The sequence below is a fragment of the Ammospiza nelsoni genome, chromosome 10 (assembly GCF_027579445.1).
Source record: "Ammospiza nelsoni isolate bAmmNel1 chromosome 10, bAmmNel1.pri, whole genome shotgun sequence".
NCBI lineage: Eukaryota > Metazoa > Chordata > Aves > Passeriformes > Passerellidae > Ammospiza > Ammospiza nelsoni.
The window spans coordinates 17,180,397-17,198,385 of record NC_080642.1 but is presented as its reverse complement, the minus strand read 5'-3'; the positions used below and the strand labels follow the sequence as shown (position 1 = coordinate 17,198,385).

The 17,989-nt window shown below is 37.4% G+C and overlaps 1 protein-coding gene across 2 annotated transcripts in view; it reads left to right on the top strand.

Annotated features, from left to right (window-relative positions):
* The window catches only part of ACSL3 (acyl-CoA synthetase long chain family member 3), a 50,607-nt gene that overhangs the window by 18,626 nt on the left and 13,992 nt on the right, over positions 1 to 17,989 (top strand). For both annotated transcript variants that reach the window (XM_059479340.1, XM_059479341.1), the window contains exons 3-10: positions 1,639 to 2,060; positions 8,422 to 8,599; positions 12,407 to 12,516; positions 13,735 to 13,873; positions 15,652 to 15,802; positions 16,417 to 16,540; positions 16,696 to 16,767; positions 17,266 to 17,405. In XM_059479340.1, the coding sequence (XP_059335323.1) occupies positions 1,710 to 2,060; positions 8,422 to 8,599; positions 12,407 to 12,516; positions 13,735 to 13,873; positions 15,652 to 15,802; positions 16,417 to 16,540; positions 16,696 to 16,767; positions 17,266 to 17,405 (1,265 nt within the window). In that variant the 5' untranslated portion in view covers positions 1,639 to 1,709. The remainder of the gene's footprint in view (positions 1 to 1,638; positions 2,061 to 8,421; positions 8,600 to 12,406; positions 12,517 to 13,734; positions 13,874 to 15,651; positions 15,803 to 16,416; positions 16,541 to 16,695; positions 16,768 to 17,265; positions 17,406 to 17,989) is intronic.

Genomic DNA, 17,989 nt, shown 5'->3' with positions numbered 1-17,989 from the left:
TGCCCTTTAGCCTATTTAGGTTTGTTTTCTGTTTGTCATTGCTTTTTGCCTTTGATCTGAACATTAAAATATATGCACTTCCATTTAATTTTTAAAATATTTTAAATCTTTCCTCCGCTGCTGCTTGTTGCAGTAAGTTCCTGCTGTGAAGAGCTCCTGTGGCTTATTTGAGTTTGTGTCTCGGGGTGCTCTGCAGAACAGACTTTGATGTTGTTTGGTTCTTTCACTGCATCATTGCTGGCAGTTTGTTAACAGTGAGATTACAGCAGCTTGTTAGGGAAAAAGATGATCATGAAATATTTTTGCTTGGAGTTTTAGGAAGTTTTGTGTTTCAGGGAAAGATGGAATGAATCTCATCCTAGAAGTGAAGGATGCCGGATTGATCCATTCCCAAAAGGATTGCAGATCTAGGATTAATGAAGCAAGGCTTCTTTCCATTGCTACTGAAGGATCTTATATGATTTAAACATTACTTTTTTCAACTCAAATTTCTGTTTATTAGGGATTTCAGAGAGTTAATGGAGGAAAAGTCAAAGAGTGTAAGATATCAGCACAGAATAATGAATGTCATAAATAAAAATTAATTTAGAATTGTCAAAAGCTGTGCAGATTATGTATACATCATTATTAGTTGCTTGATTTATGATACTGCTTTTAATAAGTTGTATCAATAAGTTTGAAAGCTTACTGAGTGAAGTGCATTTGTAGTTTATTATATACAAAGCCCTGTTTTTCAGCCAATGGCTCATGGACTGTTGCAGAAATTCATCTTTAGCCATTATGACAACCATCCCTGATTTCCATAAGGATTTCAGTTATTTTGTTGATTTACCTTTTTAATCTTTTAGACAGATTGCATAATTTCATGACTCAACAGTAGAATACATTAGAAAGTTGCATCATTATTGCAGTCATTAGATATAGTAAATTATGCTTTTAAAAAAGACAAAGTGAATATCCTGGCATCATTAAGGACTCTGGAAAAAGTTACACATCTCTTCATTGTGCTGTTGCTAGGAATTTGGGGATATTTATAAGCTCTTTTCTGGTATTTACCCAATATTGCTTAGCTCATATTTATTGGTACAAGTGGGCTCACTGGATACTGGTTCTGAGACTGAAATCATAGGACTGATGGGAAGTCCCTGGGAATAAAGCAGCAAAGTTCTGTCACATACACAGCTTTCCTTCTCTCAGGTGGCTGCCCCAGTGTGTCCAACACTTGGGAAACATTTTAACATCCTTAATGGTTGGGGTTCCCATGTGCAGAGTGACATTGCCTTGTTCCTAGGGCTTGTTTGGAGGCTGATGGTTCACAGTCAGAGGTCATAGGGATTCGTAGTGAAGGTGCACATGGAGGTGCTCTGATGTTGAAGAGGATCTTTTAAACTGCATATTCACAAAACACTTTCAGATAAATACCTGTGATGCAAATGTCACTGTACTGCAGCCTGCTGAAGGGGGGTGGAACAGCTCTGCCTCATGTATCTGCTTTCATTTGTGTGTGGGGCTCAGACTTCCAACTCCTGCATAAAGACACCTTCTGGGATATGGATTGTAATAGCATGTTTAAAAATAACTTTTGCTAACAGTAATAGTTTACTACTAACCTTTTCTTTTTTTCTTTTCTCTTTTCAGATCTTTTTGGACCCCTCTCTAGCTGATCCATGCTTCCAAACTGTCTCTTGTAACATTCTCAAGCGGCCAAAATGAAGTTGAAGCATAACATCAACCCTATTCTTTTACAGTTTATAAACTTCATAGTGCTGTTATACTCTCTTGTAACATACATTCCATGGTACATCCTTTCAGGATCAAAGCAGGCTATAGCAAAAGCCAAGCAGGTTAAAGCCAGGCCTGTGAATAACAAGCCTGGGGGTGCATACAGATCAGTGAACAGTCTGCATTGCTTGGCTTCAGTTTTATATCCTGGGTGTGATACACTCGACAAAGTTTTTAAATATGCTAAAACGAAATATAAGGACAAAAAACTCTTGGGAACACGTGAAATTCTGAAAGAGGAAGATGAAATCCAGCCATCAGGAAAAGTTTTTAAAAAGGTAAGTCTTTTTGCAGTCTGTCTTCAAGAGTTTTTTTCCAAAGTATGTTTACTTTTTTATGCAGCACTTCTAGTCCAGTAAAGCAAAGCTGGGAAAAAATATATTTCTCTGCTTAGATTCAGTAGCTGTGAAAAGAAATTAAATTATCTAATTCCCAATCTTTCAATACTTGGCATTTAAACCAAATCTAAACCTTTTTGCACTCTTGAATAGATGTCCTATTTATGGTTTCAGTCAAAGAAAAAACACAAGTATGTTTTAGGCATTTGTTTTTAATATTCAGCTGGTGATGTAAGTGGTTTTAAAGGTTTCTTTTGTAAGTGAATTTTAAAAAGTCTCCCTTTGTGTTATTCTGAACTGTCATCAGATAAATATACAAAAATACTAGATGCCAGTACTCAGATGTGCCTTTCCAGCAGCCTTAGTTTGATTTAAGGATTTGCTGTTCTGTCCGGGGAATTCAGGACTTAAAAGAATTTTTTGTTTGGAAAATGATTGCTCAGATTTGGTTGAGGAGTCTTTTTTTCTTTTGGTCTCCTTTAAGGTGAACTACTGTGCTAATCTGTAATCCTGATGTGTGTGGGAGATGTGATTTCAGTGTCTGACAGCAGCTCTGTTTCAAGGGACTAATTTTTAAAGTGTATCGTGTTCAAGCCTTTATTGTCATTTGCTGCTTTGTATTTGTTCAGACACATTGAAAAATGCACTTCTGCCTGAAGAAGGGCAGAATACTTCAACAGAATGTTCATATTTGTGCATCTCTGTGTGTTAAAGTTCTGCATTCCTGTATTAGAAGTTATTATAGCCACAATAGTTAATTTTTAGTTAAGATTAGTTTCTGTGCAGATGGAGAAAATTTATCTTCATGCTACTAGTTTTAATTCTGATAGAGGAGTATGTTTAAAATCAAATTTGGTTAATAACAGAATATATGGAAAAGTTCAGTTCTGTTAAAATCTTTGTATAATCTTTATTGTTAGTGAAACTTGCCCTTAGCTGTGGAGGTAGATTTGCAGCATGAAGGAAATGTGCTTGATGCACATTTTGCTGCCTCATTACCCTATAAAGAAACAGAAAGTTCATGTTGTACAAAGAATGGTTTCTGAGCACAGATCAGAATTTTGGCTGCCCTGTTTTTTACATAAAAAACATGTGCCCTGTTTTTTAATCATAATTTTGAATGTAAGACTTAAGGATTTAGGAGTTTTAGCCTTTTCCATTATGCAAGCAGAGTGTTGCGAATATTGGAAATCTGAAAATCTGAAGGATGTTTGTGTTGATCCACTTAAATTACTTGTTTTGTGAGTATTTAGGTTTAGAAATTACCCAAGTTAGGTAATTTTGTCTAAGCTCGACACAAGGGTTCATTGTGGTCAGTTGCCATACTTAATCTCCTGTTACTTTGTTCCAAGTTGAGGCATTATCACACAAGACCATTTAGTTTTCTTTTTTTTTTCCTGTTGGGGAATACATTGTTTCTTAAGGTCTCATGGCATGTCTTAGCAAGTGAGGAAAATCAGAACATTTCTCAAGATACCTTGTTGATTCTAAATGTCAGGGTTCTCTTCTTTTGATTTCTTTCATTCCAGGCACCTTTTATTGCCTGGTTCCCTTTAGCACAAAGCCAGCTTGCTGAGGTTTGGTGCAGTACTTCAAAAAGGTGCACAACAAGTTTAATTCTTAGGTATAATGTGGGTTATTTCTATACTTTACAGTATTGCAGTATATCTTTATATTATATATATGTATATTTCAATAAAAAGGTAAAATATTCAGCTTTTGATTATTGGGAAAACTAAGTGTCCTTGCACTTGTAGCTAAAATTATTTAGAGTTTCTTAACATCTTTAAGATCAGATACTCCATTGATTTCTTGTGAGAACAATGATATCTCAGATAATCTGTAATTTTTAAAATTTTTATGATAGTGTATTGTTGCAAAAATATTTGTTCCTGTGCAGATTCCAAAGTAGCAAAAATTCATGGATGTGAATAAAATACAATACTTGCTTATGCACTTGTTGCTTTTCATAGTAATTCATAAATGGTTAGTTATTCTATTTCCTTCCATATTGTACTGTGAAATTTCCTTCTCCAATATCATGCATACCTAATATTCATTTCATAAACCATGTATTTAAGTCAGTATAAAATAATGTTGAAAATACCTCTGAGATTAAGATGTAATTAATTGGAAAAGGGACTTAATTTAACCACAGCTGAAATTTTATAATGCCCAAAAGATGAGCTTTGTTATTTTGTGTCATCTTAGTTGTCGTTTATATCATCAGGTGCTTGCTTTGATCTATGTTGGTATGTGGATTTGGCTTTGTGTGTGTTCTTTAATTGCTGTATTTTTTGAGGGACATGTCTGTTTGTTTTGGGGGTTGTTCATTTGTCTTGCTCAGCTTTATAAAGGGTTGATAACCAAGAACAGAATTACTGGGAGCATAATAAATAAAACACAGCTTTGTTGGGTAAGGTGATGCAGCTAAAGCCTGGGAGACTTGGGTGCAACAGCAAGCACATGGGCAATTCTGTGAATTCAGAGCTTTACTCATTATTGCTGATACTGAAACTTAAAGTGAAGGTTCAGGAAGGTTCTTGCCATGCCAAGAATCTTACCATGTTGAAAACCATAGATTGCTATGTAAGTGGTATGTTAGGGTGGGGGTTTTCAGATATATTCATCTGCAATCCAGGTGTTCATGTGAAAAAGGCCAAAAGTGGGCATTTCAAATAACCTCCATTGTATTATTTTTAATATACTTTTACAGGAAAATGTATTCAATTCATGATCACTGGTTTCCAAATCATAGTCAGTGTTCTTTAAACCTCATAAGGTACTTTTAGGAAGACCTTCAAAGGTAACTGAGATCAGGTAGTTTAATGACTCTACATGAGCCTGCAGCTTTATCAAGGTTTTATTTCACCTTTATTACACTAAAAAATTTAATATGTTTCTAAAATCCAGGTAAAATAAATAAAACACACACTAAAACGCACACTAACTAAAACACACACTAAAATGTGTGTTTAGTCTCTGCTTCTCTGGATTTCCAAATATCAGTAGAGTCTGGATAGCTCCCAGTGTTTGTGTGCCGGTGTGACTGAGGCTGCAGTGGAAGGCTGGAGCACGAGAGGGCAGCGTTCTCCCATGGAATGCTGTGCTTCCAGGGAAACCCCTGCTGCCTGCTCTCTCTGGGGCTCTTCCATCTCTGCCCAAACTCTCTTCTTGGGCCCTTCTGCTAGCTCTTGGACAGTTATTTTCTTGCCATTATTTACCAAGCAGAAGTAAGCTCTGAAAGTTAAGTTAAACATGTGTGAGTGTTTAAAGGCTATGGTGCCTAATGCCAGTCTTACCTGTTGGCAGCAGAAGCAGAATCACAGCATTGTTAGGGTTGGAAGGGACCTCTGGAGATCCATACAGTCCAATCCCCTGCCCAGGCAGGGTGACCCAGAGCAGGTGGCACAGGGCGTGTCCAGGTGGGTTTGGGATGTCTCCAGAGGGAGACTCCACCCCTTCCCTGGGCAGCTGCTCCAGGGCTCTCCACCCTCAATGTCAAGAAGTTCTTCCTCATGTTGAAGTGGAATTTATTCTGTTTTAGTTCATGGCCATTGCCCCTTGTCCCATCACTGGGAGCCCTTGAAAAGAGTCTGGCACCATGTTCTTGGCACCCCTTTGAGATTTTTGTATGTATTGATGAGATCTCCTCAGTCTTCTCTTCTCCAGACTAACCAGGAGACTGCTCCTGCAGTCTCTCCTTGAAGGAGAGATGCTCCAGACCCCTCATGATTGTGGCATTCACTGCACTCTCTCCAGTAGCTCCTTGTCTTTCTTGCCTGTGCATTGGAAAATGTCAGCAAAAGCTACTGAGGGCAGGGCCAAGAAGGGAAATGGGTTTGGAGACACGATCCAACATGAGGAGTGCGAGATAAACTGTAACCTGCCCTGTGTCCTGCGCAGGAAGCTGCTAGAGAAATGCAGGAGAAGGGGACTTCTATCCATATTACCCAGCTGGCTCTATGAACAGCTGTTATTCACTAATGTGTGTATTATGTAAATGTCATAGGGAGGGAATAGAGAAAAAACACTGGGCATGGGGAAGGAACACTGGAATTGAATATATGCAAGGCAGTAGGAAAGTAAAACTCAAAATTGCTGCATTGAAAAAGGTTCTCATGTCAGTGTTCTTCAGAAATGTATTTTTATATAAATAGCTACAGCCAATGGTGCTACACAACCTTAAAAAGGATTTTTCCTTTTTAAGAAAAGAAAGCACCAGTGAGTGATCTTTCACGACATATCAACAAGCCTAAGATGAATTATTTTGGACAATAAAGGGGGGAAAAAGTAGAATCACAAGTATTATTTGGAGAGAATAGTTTTTGGCCAATTACTGATTTATGTTCCCCAGTTCAGTGAGAGTGGTGGAAATTACTAACACCTGTTATGGATTAGCAAGCTTACCAGAAACAGTAACAAGAATCTGCTTGTATTTCTTGGCCTAATTATTTGTGAGCAGTTTTCCTGAGGCTGCACTGTAGGCAGAGTATAATGAGGGAAAGGGTATTGCCCAAGTCACTGCTATAAATTGTTTTCAGCTGATGAGCTTGTCAAGAACTTCCCCATCTGCCAAAAATACTGCCTTTGGGGAAAAAAAAAATCCCAAATTGGAATTTAAATTCCAAATTACCAAAATTTGTATGGACAGGAAGAGGTGCAATATTTTTTTTGGAAGCAGTGAGAGTTTTCCACACCAGAAATATCCTGGTGTGTTGAAACAAAAAGGGACTCCCAGGTTTTGGGTTTTGAAACAGCCTGTTTGCCACTGAAACAGAGCTTCTGGAAATAAACCAGGAAAAACTGAGCAGATATTTGTGTGAGAAATCTGTATTTTCTGGTAGAATTGCCATATATTGCTGTTATTGACAAATGTTGTTTGTTGGGCTTGTTAAATGATATTTTCCCACAAAGACATTTATGAAATTCCAAGCAGCTGCACATGTACCTGTTTGTCCTACTAAATAAGTAGGTTAATGAGCAGTATGCAGTGAGCTGTAGTAGGTAAAATGCATTGTTACAACTAATGTTAACTAGGAATAGTTTGGAAAAGTTTTAACAACAGAAATCTACTAAATTTTATTTTTCTGTTAGAGTTTGAGAGAGATTTTAAAATATGTTTTATTAAAGAAGCAGATGTGGAAATACAGACTCATTAGAAATGTAGCTGCATGTCAAAAATTGTTGATTTGACAGCTCAAAGTTTGAGATTTAGTTCCCATTGATGAATGAAATATGGAAAAAAGAATGAAGGAGCTTTTCTAGTTCTAGCTTTTCTAGCTTTTGTAGTGTTTGCTTGCATTTATTACTAATGCTTTGTAAAAAAACATGTCTGAAGTACTTGATTAATAAATTGTTTTTCAGAATTGTCAATGTGCTTATATAAATAGATGGGTGGGATATAATAATTTGAAGTATAGATTTTCAGTATAAAACATCTTCATACTGTATCTACATATGAAAATTTCTAGGTTGGTCTCAAAGAAATGTCCTGTCAGTCAGTAAGGAAATTGTACTGCAAGGTGCAAGTCCACACAGGAACCTGTAAATTCAAATCCAGTTTTACTGTGCACCAGCTTTCCCACATGGAAAAGTGAGATTGCATAATACATTCTACATGACTTCTCAGAACTGAGGTTTGCCAGTCATTTCCTATCTGTCTTCTGTCCTGCTTTTGTTTAACAGTAATAAAAGGGCAAAATTATTACTGCTCATCCCCTTGACATTTGTTTCAGAACAAAGGGAAAGGGATTTCACAATTTCTGAGGGCCCATGGATATACTGCTTTTTGGATTCCAGTTTCCCTTTTCAAGTTTGGTTTGTTTTTTTTTTTTTAAATTAATATCTGAGTGTTGTATTTGTGTAGAATTGTAGCCCACATATCCAAGAAAGCAAATACAGAGAATGTACTGTGCTAACTAGTGCTTCCCATCCTTTACATAAACCAAACTTATTTAAAAAGTAGAGGTATGTGGGCCAGGTAACCAAACAGTCTTTCAGAGGGCTCCTGAAGCTACAAAAGATGGTGGGAATTGTGTGCTTTCCCTTCTGTGAAAATAGAAACTGAGGTGGTAACATGCATGGAGATATTGCATTGTGATATGGTATTTATGTTGGAACTTCCACAGGCCCTGTAGCTTTTGGCAAGAAAAAGTGTCATCTTTATCTTAAATAAACTGCAGTTACAATTCAAGCACATGTTACTCTAACATCCATGGATTCTTCACATGGGTGAAGATGTTGTAGGACATGTGTTAAGGATTTTCATTTTCTAAATTGATTTTATTGTTCTTATTAGGTCATCCTTGGCAAGTACACCTGGCTTTCTTACGAAGATGTATACATTAAAGCTGTTAATTTTGGAAATGGCTTAGCAGTCTTGGGTCAGCAGCCAAAGACTAACATTGCCATCTTCTGTGAGACCAGAGCTGAGTGGATGATTGCAGCCCAGGCCTGCTTTATGTGCAACTACCAGCGTGAGTACCTGTCTTCCCTGAAGGTTTTATGGCTTTCAACCTCACAATCTGAAAACAAAACTTTCTTGCTTTGCTTTTTGTACAAAGAAAACTTTATCTAGATTTTATAGAGAGCATTAAAGTTTTCAAATTAAAAAAATACTGCATAATGTGGAAACTGTGCACTTTGTAGCCTTTTGCTTTAGTGACTAGAGAAACCTGTATCTGTTGGTAGATGTTAAGAATGGTTTTGGTAAGGATAGTTTGCTCAATGAATTTGTGAGAGGTTTATTTTCTTTTCATCTCAAATCAGTACAGATTCCCAAGTTTCTGAAAACAAACAAACAAAAATCACACATGAATTCATTGACTCAGTTTCAGGAGTTGACGTCAAACCTTCATCTGTGCCTGCAAGTTTTGTTTTATCTGGATATTTTGTCTTAGTTCTTCAATTTGGATTTTGCTTGGGCCTTTTTTTTGGTCAGGAATGTACTGAATGCTGGTCTCAGTGTGCTATAGCTGTTTAAATGTCTGTTTCATCATCCCTCCTTAATGTCTTTTACCTAACTAAGCCCAGCCTGGCTGGGTTTTGGGATGCTCTCAGGGGGACACATCTTGTCCCTCAGAGCATGACAGAAACTGCTGTTCCTCACAGGCTTTGGCCTTTTCCCTCCTGTGCTACATTTACCCTTTCAATAAGATTTGGTTGTGAAATCTCCATCCTTGGAGAGCCATAAAACCCAGACTGGCCATGGCTCTGAGCACTCTGCTGCAATGATGGTGTGTGATCTTTGCAGGTGCCTTCCCACCTAAACTGGTGATTGTATTGGTTGGTTCCTCAGTGGGTAAATGCTGCTGGCCTGCCAACCAGAGCAGAGAACTGCACAGACTCTTCTCACATAAGATGCCTGTGTGCTTTTAAACTACATGTCTCTGTGCCAGTTCCCTTTTATCACTTTTGGCATCTGTCACATTCCTGGTGGCTATCCTGGGAATAAAATGTGAGGGTTTGTATAATTTTTTTTTCCTTTGGAGCTGAAGCACATTTACAAATCCCAGGGATATTTGTAATTTGAGGGGAGAAATCTGAGCTAGGGGCTGTATGTTGTGAGCAGAATGGTATGTGTGTGTTTTTGGGTTGCTGGATTAGAGGTTTAAATCCCCTTGCTGCGACGTGCCTCGGCACACACTCTGACGTGGTGTTCAGCAGCTAAGCTCTGTCATCTTCTGTGAACTTGGCTGACTCGTGCTGGCAGATGAGGAGAGAGCTGTGCAGTGTCCACAGGCATCTTGCAGGACAAATTGGGAGATTCAGATGATGTTGAAACAGTAATAGTGGCAAGACATTGCTAAATGGCTTGTGTTAGCGTTTTTCAGTGTGTAGGGTTGATACCAGCCAACTGCTGTGGGGGTGTTGGGACATTGTTTCCAAATGTGAGATGTGTTCAGTCTGATGGAGTGGGCCCAGAACAGGTTCATCTGCCTGGTACATAGTGTTGGAGAGAATGCCTTTTGCACTACAGAATTAAAATGAGGAAAATTATGTCTGTTATGGATTACTTGCACAAACAAGTTATTTTATGGTTAGAAATACTTGCTTGATTTTAGATCTGTCTTTTTCTGAAGTTCTCTAAGTCTTATATTTGCAGGAGGTGGAGTGGGATTGCTAGATCAGAGATAGAAGAAGTAGTACTAGCATGAAAACAGATTTTCTGCCTGAGTACCTCTTCATGTGTGTGAACAGCTCTTCACCAGAGTAGGCAGATAAAATACAAAAGTGCATAGCCAAATGGTAGAATAGAAGAAGTTAGGTTCATTTTTCAATCATGCTTGAGCAGAAGTGGTTTTGTCAGAAGTAAATTTGGCTGAAGCCTTTAAAGGTGCATTTTGCTTTTTATTCTTGATGTATGATGGGTGCTGAAGTACTCAGTTTAACATTCCAGTTACCCTGAAATAAATTGTTAAAGTTCTGTTAGTTTCTTTTGAGTAAGGTTTTGTCTTTTTCTACAAGCTGGCAAATTTAGTGTTGTTGGAGATTTTCTTTTTGTCAAGCCTTTGGTCTGATAACAAAGACTCACTTGTACTGTTGCATGTATAAAGGTGAATAAAAAATAATCTGTTCTCAGTACATTTTCAAGAGAATGAGGAGAGAAAAAAACCTATCAAAACTTTAAGATTTGCCTGAAAAACTTTTAGGTGCCAGTGTGGAGAAGGGAGGATTTCACAGATGAGTCATGCTCAGTTTTGCTCTCTCCATGACATCAGTGCACCATCATATAAATGGTCTCTCTTTCCCTTTGGCTCTGTCATATAGCTCTGAGTGTCTTAAAGCACTTATTTGCAGATGAGTAATTAAGGACCCCGTGGTTATTCCTGAGATGATGCTCTGCCTTCTGGGCGGTGTTGTCAGCTCGGTTCTGCTCCTTGGCTCGGGGCAGCTGAATTTCTGCTACGTGTTTACATAACAGGGGTCACTGCAGCAAGGAGAGAGAGCTCGTGGGAACGAGGAGAGGCACTCTTCTGGACTTTGCTCCCACCAAATTAAAGAAAACACAGTGCATGTGCATTTGCCCTGCAACAGTTCTGAACTATGATGGGCTGTTTTAACAAGAAAAAAAATAAGTAGAGGTCAACTATTTACTTTTCTGTGTAAGAAGACTGCTTTTGAGTTGTTTTGGATTAGTAACTCCTTGGATTTAAAATATTAAAATAAAATAAAACAGAACTTTAATTTTAATTTTTAATCTTTGCAGTGATCACAGTCCTAATGTACAATGGGTTGTCTTATTTTCATAATTACATTCTTTAAATATTCAGCTATACACAGACCAAAAAGCAGAAAATAATCAGATACCTTGATGTGACAAAACTCCCATCAAGAATACTATAATTATAGATTGTGTTGATTGATCTTAGAGCTTTTATGTGATGTCCCTGTTTAGTGTTGTGCTTGGAAAATAGAATTTTTTGTTTTTTTAGCAATACTTCTCTTCACTTTTTGGCTGTTTTTTTTTTCCTTGGTCTATTTTGGTCTCTCGTCATTCAATTCCATTGAAAATTCCAGGAAATTTCATATTATCACCTTTAAAATAATATTTAATCATTTTGTAACATGCTCACTAATGAGCTGACCTTACAAACAAAAAACAATTTTTCTTTTAGCCAATTTTCTAAATATTTTCTTTCTTGCTATTCCGTGTGATTCTCATGATGTCAGTTCAAGGTCTAATGACTGTGATGATTAAACCTTTTTTACATTATTTTAAATAGATGGCAGAACAAGCTAGTCACAGATTTATTTCTGTGTGAGAATTCTCTCCTGTTGACACATATTACCATGCTGTAATAATTTGTTATTAGCAGTCAGTTGTAAAAGGTTAGTAACAGAGGATGTGAATTCTGGAAAGAGAAGTCACATGGATGAAAGCTATTTCTTTCCTGTGTGCAAGAGGAATGTAAGACAGTGATTAAGCTGAGGAGGTTTGCCTCTTTTTCAAATGGTAAAAGCAATGACAGTATGACAGTAGATCCAGCAGAATTTCATAAGGTGATGTGGTTTTGGGACCTCTAATTAGACCTGGAAAAGAGTAAACAGTCACATAGAGAATGGCTGTTCATTATTCCTTCTGGGAGTAACTGAAGTTCACACTGTATTTAAATTCAGATGTTAAGAGGCTTTTTAAATACAAAACTGTCCCATCTTTGAGTTGACAGATATTTTTACTGTGTTGCCTAAGTTGGAATAGATTAATCTCAGAGTTCTTTTTTGTAAACTACACTTGAAAATGTAGCCCAGGGCCTGACCATTTGCTGTGTTTTGTGTTTCAGTTGTTACTCTGTACGCCACGCTGGGAGGCCCAGCAATAGTTCATGGGCTGAACGAGACAGAGGTGACCACCATCATTACCAGTAAAGAGCTGATGCAAACAAAACTGAAGGTCAGAAAGCTGTTCTTTGGCTATCTCTTTGCAGTGTGTCTGTTCACCATTCTAAATGGCCTGGTTCCATTGTACAGGGCAATGATTTATTGCCTTTCCATACGGCAGACACTTTGGGAAGAAGATTTATGTATCTCTGTTCATGTACAGAATGTGGTAGTTTGCTTTTAGTGGGTTGTAGGCTGCTCAGTGGCTGGAGAATGAGCAATTTGCAGTCTTGCAGAGCTGGAGTGCTGCCTGGAAAAACACCTTTACAAGAAACTGCCGTGGTTTCTGGGTGGATTTAGTGCCTATAAATGTAACAATGGGAAGAGCAGAAAAATGTATAAAGAGCTAACTGTGATTGTGCTCCTGGCTTATTATCAGATGTTTTCTCAGAAGAGAATGATTTTTATGTCTAAAGATGGGTGTTTAAAGAGTTAGAGCTGTTTTTCCATGCAGGGGAGAAAAAGCTCACTAACCATTAGCACAGTCAAAGAACCTTTTTGACTTACTGACCCTGGTGGAATACCCAAGTGGAACAACTAATCTGCATGAGCTTCATCATTGTGTGTTTTGGGGAAACTGGACCTTTCAGTTAAGGAAATTGTTTTTATGAAAAACTGTGCTGCTGTGGAAATTTGAATGAGAATTTCCCAAACTTTTTAAAGAAGTTACTACAATGACAGTATCTATGCCATGCACATTTATTTCAGCTTGCAGTGAGGGAATGTGTTTGCTCTGCTATAGGTGGTGATCTCTTCTTCCATGAAAACACTGATTAATGTCTTTGAACTCATGTTTTGCTTGAAATGCTTAACTAGTAATTTTCAATATTTTTGTTAGCTGTTGCTTATTTTAAATAGCATAATAACCAAGGAGCAGCCTAAGAATTATTGTGAGCTCAGTATCACCAATTTTTCTCTGTGTTCTATGGGAAGAGAAAGTCAATAATGTGTATAAATCACTGCAGTCTTATTTGTGGGGTTCTCATGAAATAAAATACAAATCAATAAATGCTTGGAGAAGTTTTTGGACTTAAAATTGGAAAGCTTTGAGCTTTGCAGCTATTTGATCTTGGTAGGTTTATCCCTTAAAATCTGGAGATGTTTTACGTTAGTGCTTTTTAAAAAGTGTGCAGCAGAGAGCATGGAGGTTTTTGTTCTTGGTTTTGTGGTTTTTTTACTTCCTGGCATAAAACAAATTTTTAATTTCTGAACCAATTTTTCATTTTCACAGGAAATAGTTTCTCAAGTTCCACTACTGCGACACATAATTACAGTGGATGGCAAACCCACAACGTGGGCAGAGTTCCCCAAGGGGGTCATCGTTCACACCATGGCATCTGTGCAAGCCATGGGGGCCAAGGCTGACACTGGTAGGTTCTTCCTCTTCAGACCATCTCTCTTGGTGCCCTAATTTGACCCTGTTGAGTAAGCTTGAAGAAACTGCAGATTTCAAAATTCTGCAGATTTAACCTTTTCTTATGTCCTTTTCTTTTAAATAAAATCCATGTGGGGTTTTTTTGTTTTTGTTTTGTTTGTTTTATTTTCATTGTGGGTGGCTGGATTTTGGGGTGTAAGTTTGTTTTTTGTTTTTCAACAGTATAAAAACTCACTCCACAATCAAGTGTCACAGGTTGAAGGGTAGTTTATAGGATAAGAAATTAATTCAGGATACAAACTTAAAAAGCATTCTTATGATCAGATATATTAAAACCAGGTTATTCAGGGCAGAGAAGGAAAATCACTGTGTATTTTATAACAAAAGAAATCAGTAATTTGTAGCCATTAAGTTTTGTAAAATTCACAGATAGCAAAATGTAAAATAGTCATTTGAGTCTGATAGAACTTGGTCACTTATTCCGTTTTTGAAACAATCAATCTATGTAATTCATTGAAATCTATTTCTGGTCTATGTAATATTTTTAGAACTCTAATTCAGAATTTCAGAACTTATTTTAATTGCAATCTTAAGAAATTTTTATTCTTGGTTCTGAAGAGCTGCCCATCCTAATATTTTGAGATTTCAATATATTCAGTATTTGCTTTCTTTTGTTCTTATCCTTTGTGTTTTCAGAATCTTGTAAGTATTCCAGGCTCAGGAATGTTGGATTGTATTTTAGGAGTGGGGGGTGGTGAGTCCATCTGATTTTGGTGTTCAGGGGAATGGCAGATTTGCTCCAAACATCATGACCTCTCAATTTCTTTGGAGGATGCATTTCCCAATTTGATATACCAGTTTCATGCACTACTAAAACAGTTTAATACAACACCAGCAGAAAAATTTTGGCTGTAAGTCATTAGCTCTCTGAAATTTTTTAATCTATGTGCTATGTAAAAAGGTATTTAATCTTTAAATATCACATACTCTGCACTACTATAAAGAAACATTATCTTTGTCAAGTTAACCATTCATAAACTGTGAAATGCTATCATGAATTGTTTATGGCCAAGCATGTCCAATTAATATTAAGTAGATGAGCCATTGCTTGTGTTTCTTTTCCTCTGTGTTGTTTATTGTGCAGGATAGGCAGGATTCAGTGAGTGGAAAACTATTAAATGTTGCTTTCATGCTTCTCATTCAGTGTGTGCACTGTGCCTCATGCACTGTGTGTGATGCAGTTTCCTCTGAGTAAGCACAGTAGTTTTTGTATTTTCTTGCTCTCAGCACAAGTATTTAACAAGCACTTTAATCCAATTAAAGCTGTTGAACTTCTTTTAAATATTCATGGAGGTGGGACCTCAGGTTGGCTCAGCAGTGCTTTGCTCCAGGTGTTGCAGATGAGGCAGTGTGGTGATCCCTGCACAGGGGGTGGAAGCAGTGAACCTTCCCAGGCAGGGATGCTCAGTGATGCTTTGGACAAGCTAAAGCTCTGCCTGTTTTTACTCTCCACTGCAGGAGCAGGGGAAAAATAATAGGAAAACTGTTGTGGTGGATAAGGACAATCAGCCAAAGTATTGCTCAGCTAGTGCAAAGTTCCTACTCTTTGTGAAGGCACTTAAGCTTGACCATAATCTTTTTAAAGCAAAATGTAATAGCGTGAGTCCTGTGGTGTGCTATATTGCAGCACTGCTGAAATGTGTCAGTGTGTCAGATCTCCCTGCTTGAGAGGCTCTCCACACATCACACATCCTCTTTTTTAACAACTTGCAGGAAACAAGCAGCCATCCAGGCCTGTGCCCTCGGATATCGCAGTGATCATGTACACAAGTGGATCCACAGGAATTCCCAAAGGAGTTATGATCTCCCATTGCAACATCATTGCTGGGATAACTGGAATGGCTGAGAGGATCCCAAATCTGGGGTGGGTACCAACTGTTACTGACCAGCAAATAAAGAAGTCATGTAGTTGCTTTTAATTTTACATTAATTATTGGGTAAAATATGAACTGTTTTATATTGCTATGTCTGTGACACATGATACTATGCACTGACATCTGAGCATCTTCCAGCGCTGCACTAAATGACATGGTACTACTTCATGTACTCTTTGTTCTCTCCTCTTTGGTATGTGGGCAAGACCAGGACACAAAAACTTTTGAGGCCTCCTTGCACTAGAGTGGTTGAAAGCCTCCCTAAGCAGTGCTTGCCTTGGTTAATGTTTAAATCTTGTGGCTTCTTTGTGTGTGGTGCAGTTTTTAATCTCATCCATTGAGTTGCCTTTGCAACCCTAACACATGGTTAATTGTCTTGAGATGAGTAACCAGAGTAACCATCAGCCTTTTTTCATGCCTGAAACCTACAGTAGTATGCAACTTTTGAAACAAAACCAATATGATTTGAAATATGCTGTCAAGCTCAAAGGCATTTTCTGCTTTCTCATTTCTACAATAAACTTTGCATGAATTTGGCCTAATGACGCATCTGAGGACTCTAGGATACAGCATAAAGCTATATTTTAAAATAAATTCTTTGCAGGGAAAAGGACATTTATATTGGGTACCTGCCCCTTGCCCATGTTCTGGAGCTGAGTGCTGAGCTCGTGTGTCTGTCTCACGGGTGCCGCATCGGTTACTCCTCCCCTCAGACACTGGCTGACCAGGTATGGCGTAAGTCCTTACAGTAAAGTAAAAAAGAAATTTTAAAAAAATTACTTATACCAGATCTTTGTAATATTTCTTTAAAAATAGTACAAATTTTGTTTCTGATGTTCAAGATCTTGAATGTGTCTGCTAGTAAACTTGTTCTTCACTTTAGTCTTCTAAAATAAAGAAAGGAAGCAAAGGGGATGTTACTACACTTAAGCCAACTCTAATGGCAGCAGTTCCGGTAAGTAACTGAAGGATGAATAATTTTTAAAACCTTTTTAAAAATATAATTTATAATTAAATTTTTAGCAATGAAATCAATAACATTACCATTTAAATAGAAAAGGTAGCATCTTTGATGTTAAGCTGCCTTTAAATAATAATTTTGGTACTTGTTTGTATGTTGGGGATGAACAATCATGATATGAGTATCAAACTTTTTCAAAGCTAAGATAGCTAAAGAGAGTCAATTCCCATTTTAATTAGTCATTTCTAGTTTGTTACTGTGAAAGAGTGGAATAGAGTTGGCAGCTGGGGGTTAACTGCTGCTCCTGCCCAGATTTTGCTTTCCTCCTTTCCATGAACATCATGCTGTCTCTTAGCAAGGGAAGAGAAGGGAACCTGGGAGTGGGGTTGTCACCTGAAGCTCACTTTAATTTCTAGATTGTGTTTTCTTTTTGCTGTACTGAATTCAGGATTTCTGTTTCTTTGAGATAAAGTTCATATTTTTATGTACTAGGAAATCATGGATCGAATTTACAAAAATGTCATGAATAAAGTTAATGAAATGACCAGTTTCCAGAGGAATCTATTTATATTGGCCTACAACTACAAAATGGAACAGATTTCCAAAGGTTACACTACCCCACTCTGTGACAGGTAATGTTAACTTCCTTTGTAATGGCACCAAAAAATCAAAGTCTTACCACAGGAGCAGTATTTGGTTTTTTGGTGCTTTTCTTCATTTTATCGTTGACACTTTGAACGTGAACAAATTGTACTTGAGTGTAAATTGAAACAACAAATCAGGAGTTTGTGTGATGAATTTAAATGCTTACTGATACAATTTGAGTGTTCTTTAACTTGAAACTGAAAATTTACATTTATTGAATTTTCATCAGGAATTTAATAACAGATTTATACCATTTTTGGATAGAAGTTTATTCCTACAGAAAACTGTAGACTCCATATTTTAACAGAGGGGAACAATGGTATACCTCAAGTTAGAAAGAACCCATAGGACCATTGAGTCTAACTCTGGGTTTCCATGAGAGTAAAGGAGATTGTATTTGCAAAATTTATACAACTTAAAGTATTTTTAAGAGAAAATCATGCAACTTTACTGCCTCATTAAATCTGTGTTCTCAAACATTTAACCCATCTTCAAACTAGAACATGGAAACCATCTTAGAAATCTGTGCCTGTGTTTCTGAAAACTTCCATGTGCTCCTTCAAGGCTTTCT